At 49.0% G+C, this 25,229-nt stretch overlaps 1 protein-coding gene across 14 annotated transcripts; it reads left to right on the forward strand.

Moving 5' to 3' along the window:
* The first annotated feature begins 7,806 nt into the window (after positions 1-7,806).
* TINCR (TINCR ubiquitin domain containing) lies at positions 7,807-22,900 on the forward strand. 14 transcript variants are annotated; one of them, XM_065042292.1, is made up of 6 exons: positions 7,813-8,662; positions 9,988-10,258; positions 14,554-14,660; positions 14,779-14,962; positions 16,553-16,685; positions 17,298-22,900. In XM_065042292.1, the coding sequence occupies exons 1-2, from the start codon at positions 8,256-8,258 to the stop codon at positions 10,034-10,036; spliced, it is 456 nt and encodes a 151-aa protein (XP_064898364.1). In that variant the 5' UTR covers positions 7,813-8,255; the 3' UTR covers positions 10,037-10,258; positions 14,554-14,660; positions 14,779-14,962; positions 16,553-16,685; positions 17,298-22,900. The 14 variants fall into 14 exon arrangements, 11 of the variants coding, with proteins under 11 accessions (XP_064898362.1, XP_064898369.1, XP_064898364.1 ...); XM_065042291.1 differs by having other exon boundaries at positions 14,779-16,685; XM_065042295.1 differs by having other exon boundaries at positions 14,779-16,685; positions 22,408-22,900.
* Positions 22,901-25,229: the final 2,329 nt, after the last annotated feature.

Genomic DNA, 25,229 nt, shown 5'->3' on the forward strand with positions numbered 1-25,229 from the left:
CCAGAGCACTCTCTAGGCAGCTCAGGCCGCCTTTTGTCAGAGAGTTACCACTGTTTTGATTCCAAATACAAATAATGCTCACACTACCACTGAACCCACGAGCCGGACCCCGGCAGCCCCTGGCGCCGCCCGGTACCGAGCGCTTGGCGCCCCCGCCCCAAGATGGCTGCCGGGCAGCGCCCCGCGGGGCCGCGCTCAGGGAGCGCCAAGATGGCGGCGCCCTCAGGACTACAGCTCCCAGAGGGCTGCGCGACCGCCTCAGCCCGCCAGGCACCTCCATCCTTCATTAGCGGCAATTAAATAGACTCATTTTGGTTGGAAAAGACCCTCGAGATCATCGAGTCCAACCGTTCCAGTATAATTTACGGAACGAACTATTAGAGAGCAGTGAAAAGGGACCTGGGGGTCCTGGGGACAGCAGGGTGACCATGAGCCAGCACTGGGCCCTTGTGGCCAGGAAGCCAATGGTACCTGGGGTGGGTTAGAAGGGGGTGGTCAGTAGGTCAGAGAGGTTCTCCTGCCCCTCTGCTCTGCCCTGGGGAGACCACACCTGGAATATTGTGTCCAGTTGTGGCCCCTCAGTTCCAGCAGGACAGGGAACTGCTGGAGAGAGTCCAGCGCAGCCACCAAGATGCTGAAGGGAGTGGAGCATCTCCCGTGTGAGGAAAGGCTGAGGGAGCTGGGGCTCTGGAGCTGGACAAGAGGACACTGAGGGGGGACTCATTCCTGGGGATCAATATGGAAAGGGGGAGTGTCAGGAGGATGGAGCCAGGCTCTTCTGGTGACAACCAGTGACAGGACAAGGGGCAATGGGTGCAAACTGGAACACAGGAGGTTCCATTTAAATATGAGAAGAAACTTGTTTGGGGTGAAGGTGGCAGAGCCTGGCCCAGGCTGCCCAGGGGGGTTGTGGAGTCTCCTTCTGTGCAGACATTCCAACCCGCCTGGACACCTTCCTGTGTAACCTCATCTGGGTGTTCCTGCTCCATGGGGGGATTGCACTGGATGAGCTTTCCAGGTCCCTTCAACCCCTGACATCCTGGGATTCTGTGACTCCCCCACCCTGGCACTGCCCCATGTCCTGAGAACCTCATGTCCGTCTGTCCAACCCTCCAGGGATGGTGACTCCAGCACTGCCCTGGGCAGCCTGTTCCAATGCCCCATAGCCCTTTGGGGAAGAAACTGTTCCTAATATATCCAATTTAAGCTCAGGTTTAGCTTCTTTGTTTTTTTCTCCCCTCCCCCCCCCCGTATCTAAAAACAATGCTGTGAAGTTTTAACAGCTGTAAGTTGCATATTTAGCAGGAAATCAGTGCTGGCTCTTCCCCACCCAGTGTGCAACTGCATTCCCAGAACACCTCACAGAACTAACCATGGCAAACCTCACACAACTAAACGTGTGTTTTCCCACAGAAACGGGCAGATCTGCCTCCCCTTTCCTGGCCCGCAGCTACTGCTGCAACAAGGTGGCCCCACGGGTGGTTTTTTGTCCGATTCTGATGGTTTGAACAGTGAAAGATAAACACACACAGGTTCTGAGCCTGGAAACGGGTTTAAAGAGTCGAGGTGAGGCACTAAATTAACAGTGCTGCTGAACCTGCAGAAACGGCATTAAAAACTAATAAACCATATTGATTACCATTGCAGCTTGTGCTTCCCCTTGCCCTGCTCCGCTGTGAGTCTGCTGGCTCAGCCCCGGCCGAGGGCAGCGGGTTGCTGAAGGGATTTGGGCTGACGATGGAACCCCGGGTGTGGATTTTGGGTCACTGCTGGTGACCACAGACCAGTGCCGAGGTGCCTGAGGTGACATGGGGGGCCCAGCAGCCACCATCATGCTGCAGCTGCCTCGGGCGCGGCGCCGCTGTGGCCATCTCTGCTTAGCTTCCTTCAGAACTAAGTTCACCTTTAATAATTTTCTCCTGCCTTTTTCCAGAAGAGGCAGGTTTTGGGGAGCAGCTTTGGAGACACATCAAGTGGGGGAAGGACTGTGTTAGCCCCGTTTGACCCGGCACGTGTAGGAACTCGTGTGATGGAGGCAGGAGCAAGACCGTGCACGCCTCTCCCTGGGACTACAGCTGCATGTTTCGAGCTGTTTCTGTGGCTGTTCTCTTCATAATTTCTGATTATTGAGAGGCACGGAGGTGATGTTCCAACCATCTCACCAGCAGGCTTGGGCAGGCTCAGAATCAGGGTTGGGGAAGTGAACGCTGAACAAGACTCTTTTGCCTTTGTATTCATACTGCAGGAAGATAATTTTTCTAATCAACTCTGTAGCATGACTCAGAGCCACACTTAGAAAGGAACATGTCACCCTGTGTAGCACTTCAACCAGGTACATCGCCTTCTTCCTCCCCCTGCTTCACGAACGGGAGAGAAATACCTGAAAAATTCACTTTGGTCGCTCAGTCATGATAATCCCGTCACTCCCACCACCTCTGGCTTTCATCAGCTTAGGAAACAACCAAGATAGAAAGAAGAGCTTTCCAAACCCTTTTTTTTTCCTTTTTGGGAGTTTTTGGGCCTAGCGAGGCTTGGCAAGGTTGGGTGTGTCAATATGAGAGGACAGCAGACGGCGATGGAGCCGGATGGCTGGAGCGTGCGCTCATTTCTCTGGCAGCACGCTGCAGGGAGCGTGTCTCAGCAGGCGTTCCAACGCACCGGGCGGGGTCGGACCCGCGGCCTCACGTTTGGCTGATCTCAAAACTTTCTATGCTTTTAATCCCTACTTCTATCGCCCAGAAGTGACACGGGACCCACCCCATGGCCCACTTCACTATCTGCGAAAAGCAGATGCTTTATATCCCCATTTCCCCCCCCCAGCTCCTGTCCCATTCTAAACTCCAAGTCTTTTTCCTCTCTCTCACATTGACTGAGCTCCAGCTCCTCCTCATACACAAAGCTGTGTGTGTCAAGGCTAGAAACGTTTCAAAGCAGAAGAAAGAAGCCGTTGACAATCCTTTACCAAATTCCTTCTGTTTCTTAACATAAGTATCTCCTAATAGTCCACTCTGCTATATTTTCTGTTCCAGAAACTATATAATATGGTGTATCAATAGCAGTGCACTGTGGCAAATGTAGCACGATAATGAACATCAAACTCGTCTCTTCCCAGCGTTTCCTTTTAAAGGATAAAATCCATAAACTCTCACATCTCACTGAACTATTTTCTTTGCGAGTTCTCCATGCAGCACTATGTGCTAGAACAAAGGGTACGGCAGGAAAATTTACCTATTTCCTTAAATGATTTTGCTATTACAGCCCGTTTCCGGGCCACAGTGCGAGCTTTAAGCTCTTCCTTGCCATTAGATGGCAATGTAGATCCACAAATCCTCTGGAAAACCATTTTGCTGCTGGTGGAATGGCTGGTAGAGCCTCAAATGTTTTATTTCCACCTACCTCACCTTTTAAGGCTGAAGCATCCTGGGTTTGTTTCACCTGCAAATGAATGGAGGCGGCTCCTTGAGTCACCGAGCGCTCGCTCTCTCTACATGGAGGGTCCTACTTTGTGCACAGAGGTTTATTTTTTGCTCTTCCAGCAATTAACTCATTTGTCTCTTGTTTTTGCCGTTTCCATAAGACATTTTGCTGTCTTGCTTACTGCCAAATCTGGTAAGCGAGTGAGTCATGGGCTGCCGCAGGCCAAACCCCGGAGGACACCGACTTCTTCCGAGGACCATGAATCTCCCAGCTGGGAAGTCAGAAAGAAGTGCAATGAGAAATAACTACCACCACCAAATACTTTCCCCTATACCCATTTTTCAGCTTTTCCATTGTCTGCACTTGACTGGTTCATTTAACATGTGCGTTCCCGGGGTTTTTTCCTTCACGTTTCCTTTTCCACCAGAAAATGTCACCAACTTGCATCCAACTTTTTGCTCAGAAAACTTTTAGGTTCACTTGTGTTCCACAACCAGGCAAAGTTTGCTCCTTCAAAGCTGAAGATACATAGGGCTTTTTTCTGGAGCCCGTTTGAAGTTCAATCCCATGCCAAACAGGGTCCACCAGCTCCCATTAACGCAATATTGATACTGGGCCTGGGAAGTTGTGGGGTCGTCTGGAGTGTGATTCTGACACCAAGATGGATCCTGCTGCGCTAAGTTCAGCAGCGCTAGTGGCAGAAATCCTCGCTTGTACCCAAAAGAATGAAACGAGGCTCAACCCCTCTTTGTGAGGCATTAATAAAGGCAACCTGTGATGCTGTCAGCGCAGATGGAAAGCTCCCGGCCGCGGTCTCGCGCAGGGCAGGATGACAGGGACACTCTGCCCTGCGCCAGGCGAGGACGGGAATCGTGGCTGGGAATTGAGGGGAGCACAGAGGCCGTTTGGTCTGGGAACACCAGACCCTACAGCTTGACAGGCAGATGACAGGACAGGGTCACCTCACTCACCCCTCCCGTACACATTAACATAAGCACCTTCCAGCTTTTCTGGATTCCAAATGGTCTAAACGATGAGTATTTGGCCCTAAAGCCCTGGAGAAGTGTTCTTCTGCCATAGAAAGGCTCTTTTTATTCCTGGCACACAAAAAGTTAACAGTATTCCTAAGCATTCTGGCAAATGCGAGCGGTATGCTGGAGATAAGTTATATCAGGAGAAAGCGTTATCGCTTGGGCTTACATATTTTTGTGCTTATCCATTGGACTTTAAAAAGCTGTTGCATTTAACTACCCATTTTTCAAAGCATTTATTAATCATTTATTAGCTCTTTGTTAATTTGCTGTAGATGTAACTCAGCATATAAAGCGAGCCCAGTCGTTTTATAACCAAGGAGGAAAGCATTGGGTGATAGGAAAGGTTTTACTCAACCTGCTTATCTGGAAAGCACTTGGCACGCGGTGGGACAGCTCTGGGTGCTTTAGGAATAGAAATAATAGCACCTTAAACTGCCCCATCCACTGAGATACCTGGGCACTGGGTAAATTAGGTGAGAGGCTGGAGATTTCTAACCTTTAGTTATCACAGACTCACCCCAACCAAACACCCGAGGAAAATCCTTATTGTTCAGCACTACGGAGCGCAAATCCTGGGATCGGGGGGCTTCAGGAAACAGCAAAGTATCTTCCTTGCCTGAAAGAGCAGCGCTGTCGGAGTGGTTTCCTCAAAGATCTACAGGCTCTGCCAGGGGAATGAGGGTCAAATTTTCCCCAGATGTTGCAATTTCCCTATGATTACAATCAAGAAATAAAGAAACCTTTATGGAGCATCATCCCATTTCTCCTCTATCGTCCTCTGCAAGGAGAGCAGCACAGCAAGCGGCGAAACACAGCCACCGCCAAAGAAAGGCAAAAAACCCAGCCTAAGAACTACGTGTCTTTGTTCTGTCATTATAAGAAGACATTATAAAGCCCAGGATCACCTCAGCCAGCTTGAGGCATCTTAATGAAGCACCGAATTTAGGCAGGTGTCTCTCTTTTGCTCTAGTCAACGCAGTAAGGAAGCTCTGAGAACAAGAGACGTTATTTTATAAATGTTCTTGCTTGATTTCTTCCCCAACCTGGGTTTTAAATTGCTTTTCAGGCTTTCCTAATATACGTTTCTCTGAATGTTTGCATGTCTTCTGTTTGCCCTCAGTACAGGGAAATGCTTAAGTCAATACGTTTTTATTTGATTTGTAAATAATGCCAGAGTGACACATTATTACAGGTTCGCAGAGCTCCGACTCCATGGTGTGACGTGCCACCGACATCACCCAAGCAGGCTGCTCAGGGTAGGGGCTGAAATTCAAATAACTTGGAGAAAAGACCACCTAGAACTTCACCCTGTACCTCTGTTTAGCCCACAAATCGTCAGGAGCTGGTGAAATAATTGCTTTGGACAGATAATAAAACATCCTCCAGCAAAACTAAGGTACTTAATATACTGCCCAAGTCAATTTCCCTTATTTCTGCTGTCCTCTTGCTTTTAATAATGGTTTAATGAAAAATTCAAAATTAATTGAAACTGGCATTAGACATCCACGTGTTCCAGTGAGGGTTTCACTGCTTCAATATTTCATAAGCTGACTTTGCTGCTACGCTCCTCCTTATTCTGGCTTTTGTAGGCTACAATATCACCTCTTTTCATAAAACAAAGGGTCCCAAACAGGCAGATGGGGGTACATAGGCAAAGCCTGCAAGCACATCACAGGCAACGCAATAAAAGCAATAGCTGTGTGTTTTCCTTCTGCCGCCATCCCCCCTTTCTTTGTAACAATGCACATCTGAGCCTTGAGTGGAAAAAGCTGGCCTAAAAATAACCAGGAGCCGTCTGAAGGTGGCTGAGGGAGTATTTGGCAGCTGTCGGGCTGTCACGTACGCTGGGACGACGGTGCTGACGGACTCGCTGACACCAGACGGGCGCTGCTGAAATGAGGATGTCCTTAGTCTCCCCTGGCACTTGCTGGGCACGTTCTGTTGGCCGGAGCCATCAGGCCATGGGGTGCCTGGGCCTGGTCCAGGTCTGGCTGCCGTCAATGAGACGCTGCCCTCGGGTGGTGCTGGGAATGGGATCAGTCCCTCGCTTCACCCCCCAGACTCTGGTTTGACAACAGGGATGAATTTGGGTTCCCCAAGTGAATAAAACCCCAATGGAGAAGGATTTACCAGGCCCAGGCTTGGAAGTTTCTGTGCATGAGATTTCTCACTGAGATCTGGGGACCAGAGCGTCATCTGTGACATTTTTTGTCCTAACAGCTTTGCACCACTCTGTGCCTCAGTTTCTCCTGCTCTAATAGTGGTGGTGTCCTGTCTTCAAGGAGATAACTGACTTATCTATAGAGACAGACAAATATTCCAACGTTAAATGTTCCAAATGTTAAATGCTTCCAGACCATGACTGTGCTAAAAGCTGTTCCTGTTTCTCACAAGGTGCTTAATGTACACACGTGTTAGGATCTCAATCACAAGATGAGCAAACAGAAACATGACGTGAATCATCTCGAGCCTTTGCAGCAACTCAGTGGCAGAGTGAGGGCCCAAGAATCCCAGTCCCCACCAAAGCAATCGTACCTGTACAGTGAGTAAATCTGGAAAGGAAATCTTACTGGCAGAAGCTTCGGCTTTTCTCAAGCGTGCGGGGAAATCTCCATTGTCTGTAGCGTAACTGAAGGTACTTGCTGCTGTTCTTGGCAGAGACATCATGTGCTGGGGAGGGAAAAAGGGAGATGTAAGGAAAGGGTGGAAACCTTCCTATTTTTCAGTGGGAGAGGGGACACCTTTCTCATTCTCAATGGGAGCTGAGTGCTGCCGTGTCTGAAAATCTGACGGTTTGTGTTGTTATCTAATGGGCAAGAGCAGCCCCTTTGTAGTGAAGAGCAGACTCTGAACTCAACTATCTTGCAGCACATTGGTCTGAAAATACGGGTCTGTGGTGCGAAGAATGGACAAGGGAATTAATTCTTGTAATATAGGCTACAGGAAATTACCTACAAGATAACAGGGTGACTCGATCTTTTTGAGCAAAAGAAAGAAAAAATGACTTCCTTATCTTGATGATGTTTGCTGTAAAGTATCATCTTGTGACTGCCAGAGTCTGCCTTGCGGGATCATTCAATTACAGCGGGCGCTCGTGGCGGGCATCGCTTCCTTCCTTTTGGGGGTATTGTTGTGTTTACTGCAGTATCGCTCGTCCCTCTCGGTGTCCGGAGGCTGCTGCTGTCGCCTGTTTGCGCCGTGTGCCGGCAGCCCCGCGACGCCGTGCCCGCTCACGTGCTGGTGCGGAATACGGCCGGCCCTTCAATCAGGCAGCGATCTGCAAGGAAGAGGAAATCACGGTGATGAACCAGCGAGGAGCACGTGTGTGAGTCAATATTAGATATCTGATGGCGTGACGAGGAGTCCTGCCCCTCTCAGAGGGTCCCAGCCTGTTTGCCTACAATAATTATACAAATCTCCTAGGGGGAAACTGCTCTGCACTAATGAGGTTCTGTCTCCTCTGGCTCTCCCTCATGAGGAACTTTTCACTATGCAGAGTACTTTTCTTCATTAAAACAGCCATGTTAAATAGCTGTGAGGTTCCTCAACGCCTACTTTATGAACTGATCTACCCCACAGCTGGCGTCTTTTTCGAGCAAGACACACAAGGTTACCAAACCCATTCATTTCTCACACGCACCCACGTTTCCAAGGGCAGTGGAGATCCAGCTCTCAAGCCATCGGGATGAAGAGCGCTGTGTGAAGACGTTGTAATTACTACAGGACTCAGGGGTGTGTGGAAATGATTCACCCAGACGTTTCCCAGCCAGCAGGCTCCTGCAGCCAGGTGAGCTCTTCCCTGGAATGCGAGGCACGCAGCGCGGCAACCGGGAGGAACAGGTTTGGCAGGAGGTTTTAAGCGATTCGCGGCAGACGGCCTCTTCAGAGCCACATCCCTGCCTACCCACCTCGCGGCTGGATGTTCACACTGGCCCTGGTGAGCTGGACAGGATGGACACGCTGCGGAGGAGCCTTTCTCGTTGGAAGAGGTACCACATCAAGGTCCACCTGGCTGATGAGGACCTGATGATGCCCCTCACGGTCAAGCCCAGAGACACGGTGATGGACCTACGGGCTCTCTTAGTCCGGGAGGGCGTCACGTCCTGGAAGAAGTCGTTTTATTACAACTCCAGGCAGCTCGAGGAGCATGAGACCCTCAAAGAAGCCAATATCCAGAATGGCTCTGTCCTGCTTCTCGTCAGCAATACAAGGTAGGCACAAGGAGCTCGTCTGCAACGGGGGCGGTGCACGAGAAGGGAAATCACTCTGTGGATCTCAGCCCTTTGGGATGTTTTCCTGTTGGGCTTCGCAGAAAGCAGCTCGGGAACTCAAACCCTGCAATTTCCAGCAGGTAGATTGGGATTCATGGCTCTTCAGCTCCAGACACGCTGTGGTGCGAAATAAGGGGGTAAGAGGAGGAGGGAACCGGGTGGATGCCACCTGTCCTGTCCCTGAGCAGGTCTCGCTTTCCTGTGGCCGAGCACAAAGGGAGAGACAAGACGTGCAAAAGGGCGAAGGAGCTGGTGCGATGTGGGGAGCGCTCCGGGAGCCTCTCACTTCTTATTCCCTCCTGTCCTGCCTGGCTCCCCACACTTCTCATGAGTAGATACTTTCTGCAGGTATTTGGGGGCGGCACAGTGCTGCTGTGACAAGGAGTTGCTGCGAACCCCCCGCTTACAGCAAAGCACAGAGTGCTGGGCAGAGGCTGCAGCTTCCCAAAGTGTGGCCAGATCACAGCAAAAAACAGTGAGCATTTTGGGGATATGGGGTAGAAAAGCATGGGTGCACTGCGTTTAATTCAGCTTGCTAAGTCCTGAGCCCTCTGAGTTATGTGTCTGTGCTGATCAGAGTTTCCCCTGCAGAAAAACCTGCACTAAAGTTCCTGATTATGCGCCACATCCTGGAATGGTCCTATTTTCCAGTCCAGAGGCAGCTTGAAATCTCTCACAAAGAAGATTTAATAAAGCATTTCCTTTCAGAGCTCAGCCAGACACAAGAGATTTCACATCGCTCAGCTAACTGCAAAGCCCAAGTCACCCATGGCCCCTTTCTCCAACATCTCATTTCAGCTCTCTGATTAACTTGGCTCAGCTCCTCCTTTTCACCTTGTTTTTAATGGCAGGAGCATTTCTATTTGTTGTTGTTTCCAGTGTTTGTTTTCCTGAATCGTACAGCCTGAATTTTTGAGAGTAAAAAAGGGATTCTGAGGGCCTCAACTGACGGAGTGCACATACTGATGCTCTTTCGAGAGACACCTGATTTCCATAACGTGCTCTGCACCTTCCCACACGCTGCAGACGCAGGTGTAACTGCGGCTATGCAAAAACCACCGGGAGATCCTGTAGCTGCTGCGCGGAGTTCAGGGTGCCCTCCTCAATTCACTCCCCATTTCTGAACACTTAGAGTTGCTCCAAATCCCAGCTCAATTCTTGGGAAAAAGGGAGGGAGGTTTCTATTGTTTTCTCCTTGAATTTCATCAGAACCTTCCTGGCTCCTAAACAAGCACCTTTGTCCAACCTCTGATTCCCTTTCCCAGCGCTGGGTCTCTCCCTGAAGTCGTGTCCTCCTCGGGTTCCTGGACATGAAGCATTATTGGGCTGTGACAACCTCAGCCACCTCCAAAGCATTTTGTGTCAGCTGGGTGACGGTGTGTAGGCTTGGAGAACACGAGGAGAGCAGCCCGTTGGGAATATCTACAAGAGAGGAATAGGGAACACGGTACTGGGTCTGGCCAGCAGCCCTGAGGATTTCAGAGCTGGTTTTAGTACTCCAGCACCCGGGTGAAGGATGGACCCTCTCCATCGAAGGTCAGCATTGTGCTTCTTAACTTCTCCCTGAAAACCCTGGTGTCTCCTACTTACTCTTTTGTACTGAGACGCCAGCCAAGCACAGCTCTATTAATTCCAAAAGTGGAGTTGCTCTGATTGCCAAGGTCTGCAGCTCTGTCGTGCCTATAAATATTAATGGTCACTCTGTATGCTACGTGTTCCCACAAGGGGCTCACAGGACAGTTTACTTTGAACCGGAGAAAACATGAAAATGACCTTATTTTTCATTCCCCCCCCCCGGCCCTTAATGCCTTTGTAGATAATTGGCATTTAGCAAAGGCCAAGTCAGCATTTTCACTTCTTGCTCATGTTTTCTGGGGTTTATAACTTAGTCATAAAAATTCACTTAAGTCTGCAGCTTGGAAGGAAAGCGATGAGCATACCGGCAAAGGCTGAGAATTTATTTGGACCTTAGTGTTGAGAAGTTCAAACAAGCCATTCTGGAGTTCGGTCAACACGACCTCTCACCCTGGGAAAACACACGGGCAGGTCAGACCCGGGAATATCACATCCCCCTTGTGCAAAGCTTGTTAATCACGTTACTGCCGCGCTGATTGAGATTGCAATCCCGTTGCGGTAGAAGCCGAGCAAAGAACATGCTGAAAAAACAGCTTCTGCCCTAGAGAGCTACATATTACAACACCACGGTTTGCAAGTGAGTCAAACAAGTAAAGACTTGAAATATGAACGAAGCGGCAGAGAAACTCCCCAGCTCAGCAGCCTGCGGTGTTCAAACCATGGGCGCTCGACGCAAGGAGACCACCAGCGAGTCTCGACGTGACAAGAGCAGCCACACGACGCAGCGGGTTGTCCCCAGCGCCCGGGTGTGATCGGTGCTGGCACCACAGCCCACGCCGCGGCACAACCAGTTTGGCCGGCTCGGGAACAGCGCGGGGCCCCAGAGCCAGGCAGCTGGTGGATGATTCGGGGCTGATGTGGGAGTTACTGAAACCAGCATGACGCTTCTCAAATTTCGTCTCACGAGGGGTCTCACGGGGCGCTCAGCAGCAGGGCTGGACAGCGCGCGTTTGCATTAGCTGTTGATAATTTGTTGGCTGCATTTTGATGTTTGATGTTAGACGGAGGGATATTGTCTCCAACTGGTGAATCCACCACTTAATCCAGGAGCTATTTCAAAGAGAAGAAAGAAATGGGTGATCCAGAGTGATTCCTTGATGTGCCGTGTGCCTGTCACCGACCTTTCCCAAGCACGTACAGCTCCAGCTGGCTCTGGACGTGCAATGAGCACAAGCACAGCGCCTTTGCACTTGGTTTCAGGCTCCTTTCTTGCGCAGTCACCTCTGGCATCAGTCACATGAGGTCTGTGCTAATAAACTAAGCAGTGCCCGGACTGCTCTCTGTTCATGTTGGAGTATCGCAGTGCAGTTTTGGCCCAGTCCAGATGCATTTCATGGGCCAGGGACTGTCCCTTAGTCTAGAGGTGACTACACAGGTTGATAAGATAAGGTTCTGTGCCAGCTGTGCTCTCTATGCAGAACAAAGTCCCAGGCACATTGAATTTACATACTCAGCCACAGCATATGGGACCCCCTCAGTCTTATAGGAGCTGAGGTTCACTCAGGCCAAGCAGCTCTTGCCATCATCCATGGTTTGCCTGGAGAATGGAGTTCAATAAGTCATCGGTGAACAGGTTAAATAAAGTAGATGCTGGCACCGGGTTTAGCAGAAGATTCTATTATCTGGAATCTCTTGGTGTTGATTTTCTGGCCTGCAGCCACCTGCAAACATCTATCTCAGGGCATTAGCTCAGTTACCATAACAACTCATCCAGAAACAACTCCTGACAGCTCCAAGAGCCGACCAAGGTCCCACGTGATGCAGAAGCCACTCTTAGGTCAAGATGAGCATGTCCAGGATTCTCCCTCTTCTGCCATCCAGCCTCAGTGTCCCTGGCGAGCGCTGGTGCTTAGACAAGCTTTAATATGCTCAGGACCCCGCTTTATCATGCAGAGGCTGTTCAGCCTAATTTTTCAAAGGTCCATCCACTCAAGGAGCTACCTCCTGGCAGAATAACAAGACCATTCATCTTTGGGGAACCCGGCTAATTCCCTTATTGGCATTCAGGTTACAGTCTCTGATTATTGGATTCAGAAATGAAAACCACGACAAGGTCCAGTTTAGCTCATGCTAAGGAACTGCTGCCTACTTTTGAGTCTTATGATGCCATAAGGATCGATGTTTGACATGAACGCTCGGTAATGGTTCACTCCAGGCTTACACGACTCCACTATCCTGTCCCCTCTTGTCACTCTCACCAGAATTGCCTGAGAAGCAGTCACCAAGCACACGAGATGATGTTGGATCTCTAGGAAAGAGAAACCAGGAAACAACGTGATGAACATAGTTTGACCCTGTATAGAAAGCCAACATTACAGCCCAGACATGAATTAAGCCCCTTACGCTGGGTTTTGATGTGATTTTGGGATGCCTGCACTTTCCACTGACCTCAGCAATTACTCCTGAGCATGGAGGGGAAACTTTTCGCTCCCATCCATCTACTACAGCCTTGCCCTGTTAAGCTCAGGCCTAGCAGCAGGCTCCAAGGCATCTCGCAGCAGGATAACGATCCTTTAAATAGCACTGGGGCTCCCTCTTCTCGGGGAGAACTAATTAAGTTCTTCAGCACATGCTTAGACATATGTTGACCTGGTATGGCCTTAACGGGCCTGCTTCCATCTACTAGATAAATAATACTGGCTTAAAAAATATCCTCCTAGAGACGCGTTACTCAGGCAACAGCCAGGTGGGGGACTGACTTCTCCATCTCTGTGGCTGAACGTAGCATTTATGTGTATTACTCACAGGCCAAGCTCTCTGCTGTTGTAAACTCCTCAAAATCAGTTAAGTGATTTTTAAGTTCCGACAGCACCGGCGCAGTTACCTCTGCTGACCTCTCGCAGCGTACAGGCCAGAAAATTACACCTGTATTTAGCTTAGGTACTTACTGTTCAGCCCAAGAAGCTCATTTAACGAAAGCAGAGGGTTGCATCAGTGGAGATCATGGTCCATAGAATCTCAATTCCTTCCCTGTGCAGTTGCACGGGATTGCAGTAGATGAAACTGAGCTAATGTGTCCCACGGCGGGTCTGTCTTGGCTCTAGGCAAAGAATTAATGAATGGAAAGTATACTCTATACCAGGTTTTTTTTCTGGTGTGATATGGCACAGCTTCCTGGACTTCTCTGCAGTTGTGCTGATTTATACCAGCTGAGGGTTTTGCCCAGTTGAAATAAACGCCTTCTCCTGCATCCTGGTGTTTTATGCGGTAAATGAGAAACAGGTTGGGCTCGCAACACATCCTCAGCTATTACAATCCCCTGAAATTTGAAGCGAGGAAGCAAGCGCTGGAATATTAATCCTGTTCTGGGTTTTGTAGAAAACCTAACCGGTGATTGAACCTAACCAAGCCTAAGCAGGCTTGTCCTTTACCAGCACCCAACACAAATCCCCACCCTCTAAACTCTGAACTTCTTTAAGTCCTGATGAAATGTTTGCAGCACAGGCTCAGTTTCTCATCTGCATAATTGCAAAGAACAGCTCACAGGAGCCAGAAGACTCACCCTGCGCCGCCTGCCTGGCCGGGTGCGGCGGCTGCTGTGCAGAGCTGCTGCCCACGGGCCGCACGGATCTTGGTCACCGTCCAAGGCACCATAACGAGCTCTGTGAGCAAACAGGAGCCCTGAAGACGTACCCTTAGAAACCTGGAAAGCTTCAGCCTCTGTTCCGAAGACCCCAGGCGATGGCCCTAGATGATTTCTAAGGGTCTTCAGAAGAGTAACTGAGAAATTAATCCTAGTTTTGCTAAGCTTAACTTTTCTATGCAGGGTCTGTACTCCTGTCAGAAAATGTTTATGGAACCATAACCCCAGAAAACCACCATTTACTGCTAATGCACGGAGGCAATTCAAGCTCTGTCTTACTGTAAACATCCTCAAAGTGCTCCTAAAGATACAGGCGGCCCTTGTTCTAAGATGAGAAATGCATTTCCAGGAGCATACACCAAAGAGGGGGAGCCTTGCCTACGGGAAAAAGCTTCCGGACAGTTGCAGGTTATCTGGAAGGTGAAGGTATCTTTTGCAGAAGGATAAATAGGTTTGAAACCCTGCAAGTGGCTTATCCTCAATTGTACAGCGTGACTGAGAAAAGGATCGGGTTGATATTCTCCACACGCCGAGGTCAGGGTCTCTTTGGTCAAATGCCATTTTCGATCGCACGTCTGCAGCGCTTCAAGTATTTGTCTCTTTTCTTATCCAGATAATGCCAAAGAGCGCAGCCGGAGCCATGGGAGACGGGGAGCGTGCCGAGGGCTGAAGGGAGGCAGATGGAGAGCTTGGCCGTGGAGAAGCAGCCACCAGCGCTCGGTAAGTCCCTCCAGCTCAAGGACTGGTCAGAAAGCAGCTCTGAGTGTTTCCAGCGCTGCCCATGAATAACTAATCCAAGCAAAAAAAATAAACCCAACAAATAACGTTTCCTCACCAGCGCGCCAAAGGAGAAGCGTGGGTGAGGCCTCGGCTCCGGAGGGCAGTGAATCCAAGGGAAATGTCCGTGAAAAGGTGATTTCTGCCTGGTGATGGAGCGAGAAGGAGCCGAGCTGGACGTCGCTCAGGGCTCTAGATGGGGACATGGGACATGTGAGACGCCTCCTGACTCACAGGATCCCCCAGTAAGTCACTGATCTTGCCCTATCCTGTGTTTAAGTCTGAGATAAGTTGTTCTTCCCTTTCTCCCGCTCTTTGTCCATCCAGCTGGGACTGTGTGGGCTCCTGAGCAGTTCCCTGATGTTGAGGCTGAAGTCTCTGTACAGCAAATAAGCTGTAAGTGCCCTATAGACACCCTGGAGCTTGACAGCCTTTATACACCCAAAAGAGAGAAACCGTTCGGTCACTGTCGCCGCAACTATCTCACCTGACATGAGGGACCCACTGATACACCAAAACTGCTTCATTTTTGAGCCAGGGTTTATCAGGCAACGAGCATCCTTGTGTTGTTATTCCATCTGTGCCTCAGTCCCCCACTCCAATAACTCCTGATTCACCCCAGTTTGATGGGAAGAGAGAGGTCTCACAGACCCACGATCCTTTCAATTTTCATGAAAAAACAGCAGCTGGATAGAAGAGAGACATTTGAGTTAATATCCTACTGAAGGAAAGGTAATTACACCTCTTGCTCCCTATCTATTTGGAGCTGGCATTTAGATACCGGCTGGCAATCCAGCCCTGCCAGGCTCAGACCAGCGGCAGCACTTGCGGCCCCTCGTCTGCAAAGTGAGAAACTGCTGAAGAGCTGACGAGTTTATTAGGGATCCGGGGGGATAATTAATGGTGCCCTGGGGTGTTACAGTGAGCTGGGAGCACCAGGAAAGGAAGAAATCAAGAGGATCAGAACGGGTTTCACCAGTTCCTCTGCTCGCGGAACAACTCGATTTTTAGGTTTAAACTTATTTTCAGGACCAAATGGATGTTTCTTTAAGCACTTTCCCTAGAAAATTTCAATGACTGGCAACTGTCTTGCCAAACCCTCCCAACCTGCATTTTCTGGTTTCCAACTGAAAAACATGCCTTTCTGGAGGGTTTTTTTGGCAATGAGAAAACATTTCAATTCTTTTTTTCAACAAAAACCAATTTGACGAAATGCCACGGAAAAAGAAGTTGCTCGATTTTTTCCTTTCTTAGGAACAAAACCATTTCCCCAAGTGCTTCCTTGGACTTTGCACAGGGAGATACTGTAAGACAAAGACGTTAATGTAGTCACAGCTGAAGATCTTTCAGTCCACGCACCTCTGCGTGTCTGTCTGTCCTAAAATAATGAGCTTTTTGGGGCAGAGCCAGTACTTGTCCTGAATGCTTGGAAAGTGCCTCACACAGCCCTAAATAACAATGTAAATGATGATAATAATATTAAAGTGGAGGCGTGCCACACTCAGCACCAGGGTCCTAAATCCACGTCCTGCTTCTAGTAGAAGGTTCGGCTTGCCCCACAAAGCCTGAGAGACCAGTTCCAGACCTGATAATCACAGACTCGCTCTGCAAAAAGCGAACTGACCTGAGTTGAATGAGGTCCGGTATCTACTCTTAACACCTCGTGCCGGTAGCTGGCAGCTCTGGGCAGCTCGGGAAGGCTTTTTGCAGCTCAGGGGATATCTGCAAAGAGTAAATGAAGCGTGGTGGCGTGGGGAGCTGCCTGGACTAATGTTTCTTTCAGAGATAGGCTCTGATTGACACTTCAAATCTGCCTGACAATCTTCTATTCTAAGTGCAGTGGCTGCGTTTCTTCAGAGCAGGAAGAGCTGGTTTGGTTGCCGTCCTTCAAATGATGGATCTTTTCGCATGGGAAAAAGGAGAAGAAAAAACAACAAAACCCAACAAACCACCTGGAAACGGCTACAGGTAAAGCATAAAAAGACTAAACCTAACTGGATCTATTTGAAGTGTTTCTGTTTATTCCCCTCTATGCCATAATCCAGCGCAAGGCGTACAAGAGGCTGTTGCGTTGCGAAACAAGAACTGACTGCTTGCTTTAACTGCTCATTATGTTGTTGTTTTCCTTCAAGAGGTTCTTAATGTGTTACAGACAGGACTGTGCAACCCTCTCCTGCTCGCTCATTGTACCTTTCCTCTTCCACGGCCCATCCTCACCACGCTGCCTCTTACTCTTATTTTCAGGCACCCTTGGCGCTTGCGAAATGCTGGGATGAGACCATTTGACAGCCACTTTTTACAGTGGAATTTAGACAGGGGTTTACCTGAGCCTGCCCAAGCAGAAGGTCGGGTCTCCAAAGGGGCAGCGCTGTGCTCCTTCTGAACTCACGCTTACGTGGCCAAACAGGTCTCTTGTTTGACGTGTCCCGTCTCTCCTCCCCGTCTAGGTCCATCAAAAACCAGCCACGCTCTTCAGACCACACAGTTTCAGGCTGTTGTTGTACATACGATTACCAGTTAAGATGCTGATCGTAAGAACTGTTCTGAAATGGATGTTTCCCTCTTTCTCTGTGAACACAGGTGTGGCCAAGACTAAGGACCAAAGCTGAAGGGTGTGCAAGCTCCCATCAGCGTGTCAGCCTGGGCGCATCACGAGGTGGAGACGTTTTCAGCTTGGATGGGATTTCTTCCTGTCAGGAGTGTTTATCTTTGGGATCCTGCTATTGACGGGGCAGCGCAGACGGGATTACCAAAGCACCGCTGTTCGCTGCTGCGTTCAGCTCCACCTGGGAGCCGCGGCAACTGCTCTTCCCGAGCGGCAGGAGCAGAACACAAGCCCAGGCAGCTCATCTCTGCAGGGGCAGCTCAGGCCGAGACATGTTTCAGCCACTGTGCTTCTCCTGTACCCAAGTCGTGGATGCATCGAGCGCTTCAGTTTTCAGGCCCATCAGCCTGGCAGCTTTCCTCAGCATTAAATTTACTTTTTAAACTTCCATCAGTGTTGTACCCAGGGGGAGCGCAGGAACAGATGCAGCCTGTGAAGTCTGGCTTTAATTCACCTGCCTCATTTAATTTGCTGCCCTGCCTTCTAATCAATGACTCTGCACTAGGGGTCCTGGGAATACAGATATTTTTTTCCGTATATAGGAGAATTCAATGCAGAGGCTGCGCTCTCAGGGTCTCCAGCAGGTTGTGTCACGTCTCCTTTGAGGCTGCTTCATTATGGATCTCCCTTCCCCAGCAGCACTTGCAGACGCTCTCCAGTTCGCAGCAGCTGCACCGCATTTCCTCGCAAGGGCCCGCTGGCCTCCCGACGTGCTCTCCTTCCCGCTGCTCCTGGTTTTCAGCCACATGGCTTTATTTTCAGGCCCACAGGCTGCTTTTTGGGACTCCGTGACGCTACCTCAGGTTGTGGAAGCCAAATGTGCCTCGTTACCTCCCAGGTGCTCCCAGCAGCATTGCAGGACCAGCGGTGCTTTGCAGCGGGTCCTTTCTCCCGGCCAGGCCATCATGCCTCCCTCTGTCCCGTTTTTTGATGTCACGTTAATTCCAGGCAGCGCTTCCTTAACGAGCCGGTGTCCAAACCCCAGGAGACACGGTTTTGGCTGGCAGCACCTATTTTGTGATGTTGGTGCTTTACCTTGCATATTATAATCTGTATCAGATTGCTCTCTGCCTGCTAAAACGGACAATTAGGATCCAGTTGTAATGCAAATTGCACGGTGGAATAAAAACCACGGGGAACAAAATCACAAATAAGTATTTATGTCAGCCTTTGTTACCACGTAATGGGTCCCGCTCAGCTACTGATCGCTGCGAAGCATCAGCCGGCACAGAACCCGGTGTGCCTTTGTGTTTTATAGGCACGAGCTGCCGTGCTGCTCTGTCTAAAACTGCCTCGAGGCGCTCGCGGGCCCCGATAATGTGTATGTGTGCAAACTGAACAGACAGATTGCCGCCTACACTGGAAATTTGATGATTGCCTTGTTTTTCCAAGGCTGTTTTATACTGCAGGCCAAACCCATGGGGTAATTTCCAGTCTCTGTGCACAGGGCTGAGATGACGTGGGGAGAGAAGCGCGGAGACGCTGGAATTTCAATCTGCCACATAATGTGCTCCTAATACCGATAGTCTTGTAAGTGTGTTGTTGTCATCGGTGTCACTGTGGTTGTCATTGTCGTTGTTGTCTTCCCACGTGTGGTGTTAAATGTTGTAAATGCAGATAAATATTTAAATTTGTCAAACAAATCTAAATTTCCTGTGGAATTAAACACACAGGAGTCCTGCAAATGCAAATGGAAGAGGTGTGTCTCCATTTAAAACAACAAACCCTAGCAAAATAAAGCGATACGCTGCCAATACAGCCACTTTTACTGCATATCGGCTTTGCATTTCCCCAAGGCCCTGGGTAGCAGAGAATTGAGCAAAACTCATCTTTGAGAGCTGAGGTGGAATATCCGCTCTTACAAAGCCAGGCAGGTGTTTGAAGGGTTTGAGCTTGTACCTGTGAAAGCCAGAGCGAGGGCAGCGCCTGTTCCCATCCCGCTGAAATGGTGGTTTCTAGAGCCCGGCGAGGAACAGGAGTGAGAGGTGGTGACGCCAGATGGATGAGCTGAGTTCAAAGTCCTCCTAGACTCTATGGCAACAGAGCTGGTATAGCTACTCAGAAAAGCCTTTGCAACTACCAGAAATGACTCTAAATGGCCTTATTTTCCCGCTAGCAGTGAAATAAGCAGCTTCAATGGGGAGGAGTAAATCCATTTGATTGTGCATGTTGCTGGGAATAACCCTCTTATTAGCTATTAGTAATAACCCAGTCTATTGCCAGCAGCGTGGCCACCAAAACAGCCTTATCCGACAGAGAGCCCTCGTGTTGCTCCTAACGTTTCCAATTACAGCTGAACGAGGGTTAGCTCACCTGAAGGAAAGAGCGGCTTCTGTACCTTGGGGGTGTGAAACGGCAGCTCCAGTCCAGGATTTAGATGAAAATTGTCCATCGAAATCGATGGCAAAGCACCTGACGACCACAGCAAAGCTGTTCTCACAAGGCAATGCCCTGGGAATTCTCACTTGGGATACACCAGATTCTGCTCTCCTGGGTGCAATTATAAATCCAGTGTAGCTCCATTTGAAACTACTGTTTTTGTCCGATGCAAATGAGATTGAGATCTGGCCCAGGCTGTTTCCATACACAATGGAAACCGGCTGAATGATGGAAAACAGGAATCAAATCTCATGTAAATCTAAATGGAAATACCGTGCTCGCTGTTACATCAGAATAAATTGGAAGCGAGTCTGCTGATTCTAATGGAATTCATCTGGATTTACACCAGACTGTGGCTCGGCATTTGTCAGTTGGCTGCACATCGACATCAAAACACAAACCATGCTACCTCATCTGAATAGCTTTGAACAATTTCTTCCTTCTCCTTTACATTTAAGCAATTGCCTTTGCATCCTGATAGCTGATTAGCCTTTTCAAACAAATAAACCCCTGCAAACAGACACCAACAAATGAGCCCTACTCCTGCTAGCATCTGCAGAATCTAAATGATGAATATGAAGCACTGAGCTTGGTTTTGGAGTCACTTAAACTTGCTCCTGTTCCCCTGTGTTCACAACGCAGAGCAGTGGGACTGAGCTCAGGGGAGGACAGACTTGAGCAAAAACTGGGGATGTAGTTACTCCAGGAAACATGTTATTTCCTAAAAAAAGGTTTATTTCAAAATGGCAATCTTATCTATTTGGGATATAAATATCTAGAACATGTCTTACTGACCCAGTGTTGTCCTTCAGGGTTTAAGCCCAGGCTTTAAGCTCTGGGTACGTCAGCCTAGACCTGTCCAGTTCTGCTTCCTTACGGCTTCCTCGGAAGCTTTTAGTACAGCGAGAGGATGCTGGAAGAGAAGAGTCTCCTGCTGCTAAGCCTCCACCAGCACTGGGGAGGTGACTTTTTGTAGTTTAATAGTAAGTTGTCAGTTTTCAAGCCTGTCAGCGCGGTGCTTTCTCCCGCAGCGAGGCGCTCATTGTAGCAAGGAGTTATTCCTGGGCTATATGAAAGAGAAAAGAGCTTCCTTTCTTCTTTAAAAGGAGAGAAGAAATAGTCTTCCTGCCAGAACCCCAGGGATGGTATTGGGCTATCAAATGCTGGGAGAACTCCCTAAAAACGTTAATTATGGTAACACGTAAAGCAGCAAAAGCTGCGCTGAGAGCTGACAGGAGGAGGGTGAGATGCAGGGCCAGTCCATCCACGACCAGCTGCAAAGAGCGTGAGGAAGGAACACGAGATATTGGAATACTGGGGATACTGGAATATTGGGGATATTAGAAGTGTCTGTTCTCTCCTGCTCGCCCCAGCACCTCTTCTCTTTCCTATTGCTGTTGATTGGATTTTGTTTCTATTTTTTCCACTTTGACCATAGGTAAAGGAGGGGAAGTGGGTCTACAAAGCAATTTCCCACGTGCTTCCCAATCTGTCTGTCTGCTCCATAGAAATAGTTGTTTTTCTCAGGGATAAAGGCTGAAGATAATTCCTTTAAGTGGCAATTAAGCTCCAGGTGGCTGCAGAAAGCTGCAGCTTTCTCCAGCTCCTGTGGAGACGCAGCTTGAGCCACAGGTTTCCCTTCTTCCCTGAACCAGGACAGTTTTTCTGTCTTTGTTTTGTGGCTGGTGGTGATTACGGCCCCATTGCTCCGGGGCTGCCCAAAGTGACTGGAGCAGCAGGGAAAATGAGAAACCGAGGATGCTCCATAAACTGGCTGCGTTCTCTTTCCAAAATGCACTAATTTCATAGAGCATGGAATAGTTTCATCGCAATCCTGATTTGAACTCCTCGTGTTTCACCTGCAACCTCTGTTTTCCAAGCACTAACTCCAATTCAATCTCCTTCCACCCCTGCTGCGCCGGCAAATGTTGGAAAGAGACTTTTGATCACGTTGGGTGGATTATTGTGGGCTGATGGAGCAATACTTGCACTCCCGAGACTCAAAGCGAGCCTCATCAGCGGACACGTGTGATCAGTTTGGCTCATTAGTTAATGAGGTTAATGCGGACACCTGTATGAGCCAGCTGATGTGCAAGGGGACGTGTCTGGCCACAGCGATTGCTCAAGATGACACAGCAAATCACTGGCAGAGCCGTGAACAAGCAGAGCACAGCACAGGGCTTTATCTTCAGGCCTTCTCCAGGTCTGGAGTGATCCCATTCGCCCTCCGGAGCGAGCGGATGGAGCTTGAGGAGACGGCTCAAATACAACCTGGCTTCAGATCCTCCCCACGCCTCCGTTTGCCAAGGAACGTGCGCCACTAACGCAGAGGGTCTCCCTCTCCCAGACAGGCTTATCATCAACGGCATCAAACAGCAGGACGTTACCATTTCTACCTGGTTTTAATGATGTATCACCCTGAATTACACACCATCCGTGACAGTAATTTTCTCTGATTTGGACAGGTGGATGGAATTACGGCGCTCTCTGTTTGGTGTGCTAACAGAACCAGAATTAATATTTTGTCTTGCCTGGCTTATCTTAGCTAGACAGGAGCTATTATTTCACCTACTCTGTTTCTCTTCCCCTTCCTTCCAACAACTAAAATGATTTGATTTTGAGCTATACTTGACGCAGGACTCACCTTAAATCAGACTCCAAACTCCTTGAGTGGAGTCTGATCTCAACGCTCTCCATCTCCCGCAGGTCCCAGCGCAGTCGGTCACGTAACGGGATGGATGGAGCAGGGAGAACATTCCGTGGGTCACCGCAGACACCTGCGCACAAACACACACACACGTGTTTAACTTTATGGGTGTGCAAGCCAGCGCGGGGCAGAGCCAGACGCCGATTGCCCCAGCCAGCACGTGCTCCTGGGTCCCTCACAACGTGCTTTTCCTCTGCCCTTTTTCCACCTCGCTCCCGCCCACGCTGAATTGCTGTCACCACCACTGGTGTTTGCCGCCCCTCGTGGGACACTGTGTGGTGTCAGATTCCATTTGGTTTGCATTGTTTGCCTTTGTTTTTTCCCTTTCCCGTTCCTGCTCATGGGTGGTTGTTTTTTCTTCATGTGCGGCATCAAAAGGTTTTTCCCACCTCTTTTCTTTCCCTTTATTTTTTCTTGCCTTTTTTTCCCCCTCCTTTCTCCCTATTTTCCTAATCCTAATTAAAATATGCTGGGCACAAAACCTGTAATGAAGGACTGGACTCATTATTTTTGTTTATGGCAAAACCCAAGCAGAACAGAACTCTAAATGGACTCTGGTTGAGTCCCATCTCCCTCCATAAAGAGTGTAATAAATATCAGCCACATTGATTTTCCTTCCCCATGAACCCTTTGCTATTTGTTCTGGTCTAAATGCACTGTGTTTTCCTCTGAGGTTTCTTTTGCTTTAACTGTTCTATTATCTGTTGTTGTTATTAATCTATGTTGAGTGTGTAATTGAGATCCTAAGAGAGAGGTTAAGAGAAACCCTTTGGGAAGACATCTGAACTACACAAAGAAAGAAAGAACCCAAGGCATTGAGGCCAACTGCTCCGTTTACCTGGTGGAGCCATTTCCTTCATCAAGGGCTCTCATTCACTCTAGACTCAGCTCTCCTTCTGTAATTAGCTCTGTGTATGTGTTTTTAACCTCTATTTGATTTTTGCATTGATTTCGTTGCCTTGGGGTGCATTCGCACATTGATTCCCTAGCCCTGATTTCTCCATTACCTGCAGTTGTCCACTGACCGGGTGTTACAGTCGGGGACGTGGTGGGCAGAGGAGGGAGGATGTGGCCCCTTTTCCTTCCCATCTTCACGCTGTGATTTAAGCTTGTTTTGGGGTGATGCGGAGTCCCGAGCGCTCGAACTTCCCGTCTCCCTTGTTCGGCTGCTGCCGCAGGGCTGTATTACAAATACACAGCATCCATTATCGCCCGCTGACTGTATCAGCTCCCTAATCTCAGCAGATAAAGAGTTCTTAGTGTTTTCTTAATGTCTCTTTGTAGTTTATTAGAGGCCTAGGAGGCACGAGGGGGAAATGAGAATGTGACTCAGAAATCCCTGGCCCGAGTCACGTGCTTCCTTTGCAATCTCATTTGTAACCAAACTATTAAAAGTAAATTATCCGAGCCAAGTGGCGATGCTGCAGCATGAGGGCTGGGGAGGGGGAAGAACACTTCCCTCTGCTGTCTCCAGATGCAAGCAGCTTAGTTCAGCCAGTTTAATCTGCGCCTTTCTGCCCACACTGGGGTTTTTGCTGTCGCTATGCGAGGGCTGTTGGCACTGGCAGCTGTGGACACGGCTGCCTTGATTCCCCTGCAGACCTGACGTGGGGACGCCTTCACCCTCCTGATGTGAAGCAGGGAAAGGGAGATGGAGGCGCCTTCCCTGAAGAATCCACCACGAACTGACAGCTGATGACTCGCTGTCACGTTTCCATGGTGTTTCCATCACGCCTGCTTCCAGAGATGTCTAATAAACGAAAGCAAACTGGGATGAGGGATTATCAGGCATTAAATGGTGCTACTGAGCCAAGCCTCCCGCTCCGTTTGCTGTGACAATTCCTCTTCTCTCCTGCAATCCACGGCGCGGCCTCAGTTCATACAAGCGAGCTCAACCCTCAGAAGTTCCCTTCTCATCCCCCCTATTTTATTCGGGGATTTATCTGAGTGTCTCCCTGAATTTCCATGGCATGTGGACGCACCCATTTACAAACCCATGCTGCTGAAGGTTTTATAGAAGTAATATTGACCTTCCCATAGATGCTGAAGAGAACAGAAAGTCCCGCTTCTCTGTGAAACTAAACTAAAATTGTATTTGATGAGTTCTATAAAATGCTTAGAGATTTCTATCTTTACTGACTTTGGCCAAAACATCTTTTTTCCCACAAAGGCCGGAGGAAGAATATTTACAGAGAATGGGGGAAATGCGTTTCTGCAAAATATTTGTGCTGGCAAATGGCTGCAAATTTGTAATCTTACAGATGCATCTAAATAAATAATAGCACAACTTTGGCTGCATTTGCAAAAAAAATACATTGGATTTACGGGCTTGTTTCAGGTAAAATCGGGATCTAAATTAGACTTACTGGGTATTTACAAGCTTTATATAGTTTACAAATACATATACATACATACCCAAGGGTGAAAAGGTGAGTCTCTGCACACTAGGCGACAATCAATGGTTCAGGGTTAGGCCGGGCCTGCAGGGCTGCGCTGGGCAGAGGAAGATTCATCCTGTTTCTGATCCCACAGCATCTTGTGCCTCCTTCCAAAAGGTGCAAAAAACCACCGGTTCTTCCTCAGAGCAGCTCAAATCTTCCCTTCTTGCTGCTCATTGTCTCCTGACACGAGCTCATTGCTTATCAGCATCACTTGCCCTAAACCCTGCAAACCAGCGATCAAGCCTCTTCCCTCCCTCGAGTAGCATTTCCAGCAACCGGAGAACGTCTTGAAACAAGAGCTGGGTCTTTATTTGCTTTGTGGCTCTTAGCTTCGTGTTCTCTAGGTTTTCTGTCAAGGAGAGAGCACAGAAATATTCATT

This window comes from Columba livia, chromosome 27 (genome assembly GCF_036013475.1).
Source record: "Columba livia isolate bColLiv1 breed racing homer chromosome 27, bColLiv1.pat.W.v2, whole genome shotgun sequence".
NCBI classification, from domain to species: Eukaryota; Metazoa; Chordata; class Aves; order Columbiformes; family Columbidae; genus Columba; species Columba livia.

What these genes read in the sequence shown, in the direction of transcription:
- TINCR (XM_065042290.1), top strand. Translation starts at nt 8,256, where the DNA reads ATGCGAGGCACGCAGCGCGGCAACCGGGAGGAACAGGTTTGGCAGGAG. An exon ending in CTTCTCGTCAGCAATACAAG is followed by an intron (nt 8,663 to 10,630) that starts GTAGGCACAAGG and finishes AATTCACTTAAG; the next exon opens with TCTGCAGCTTGGAAGGAAAG.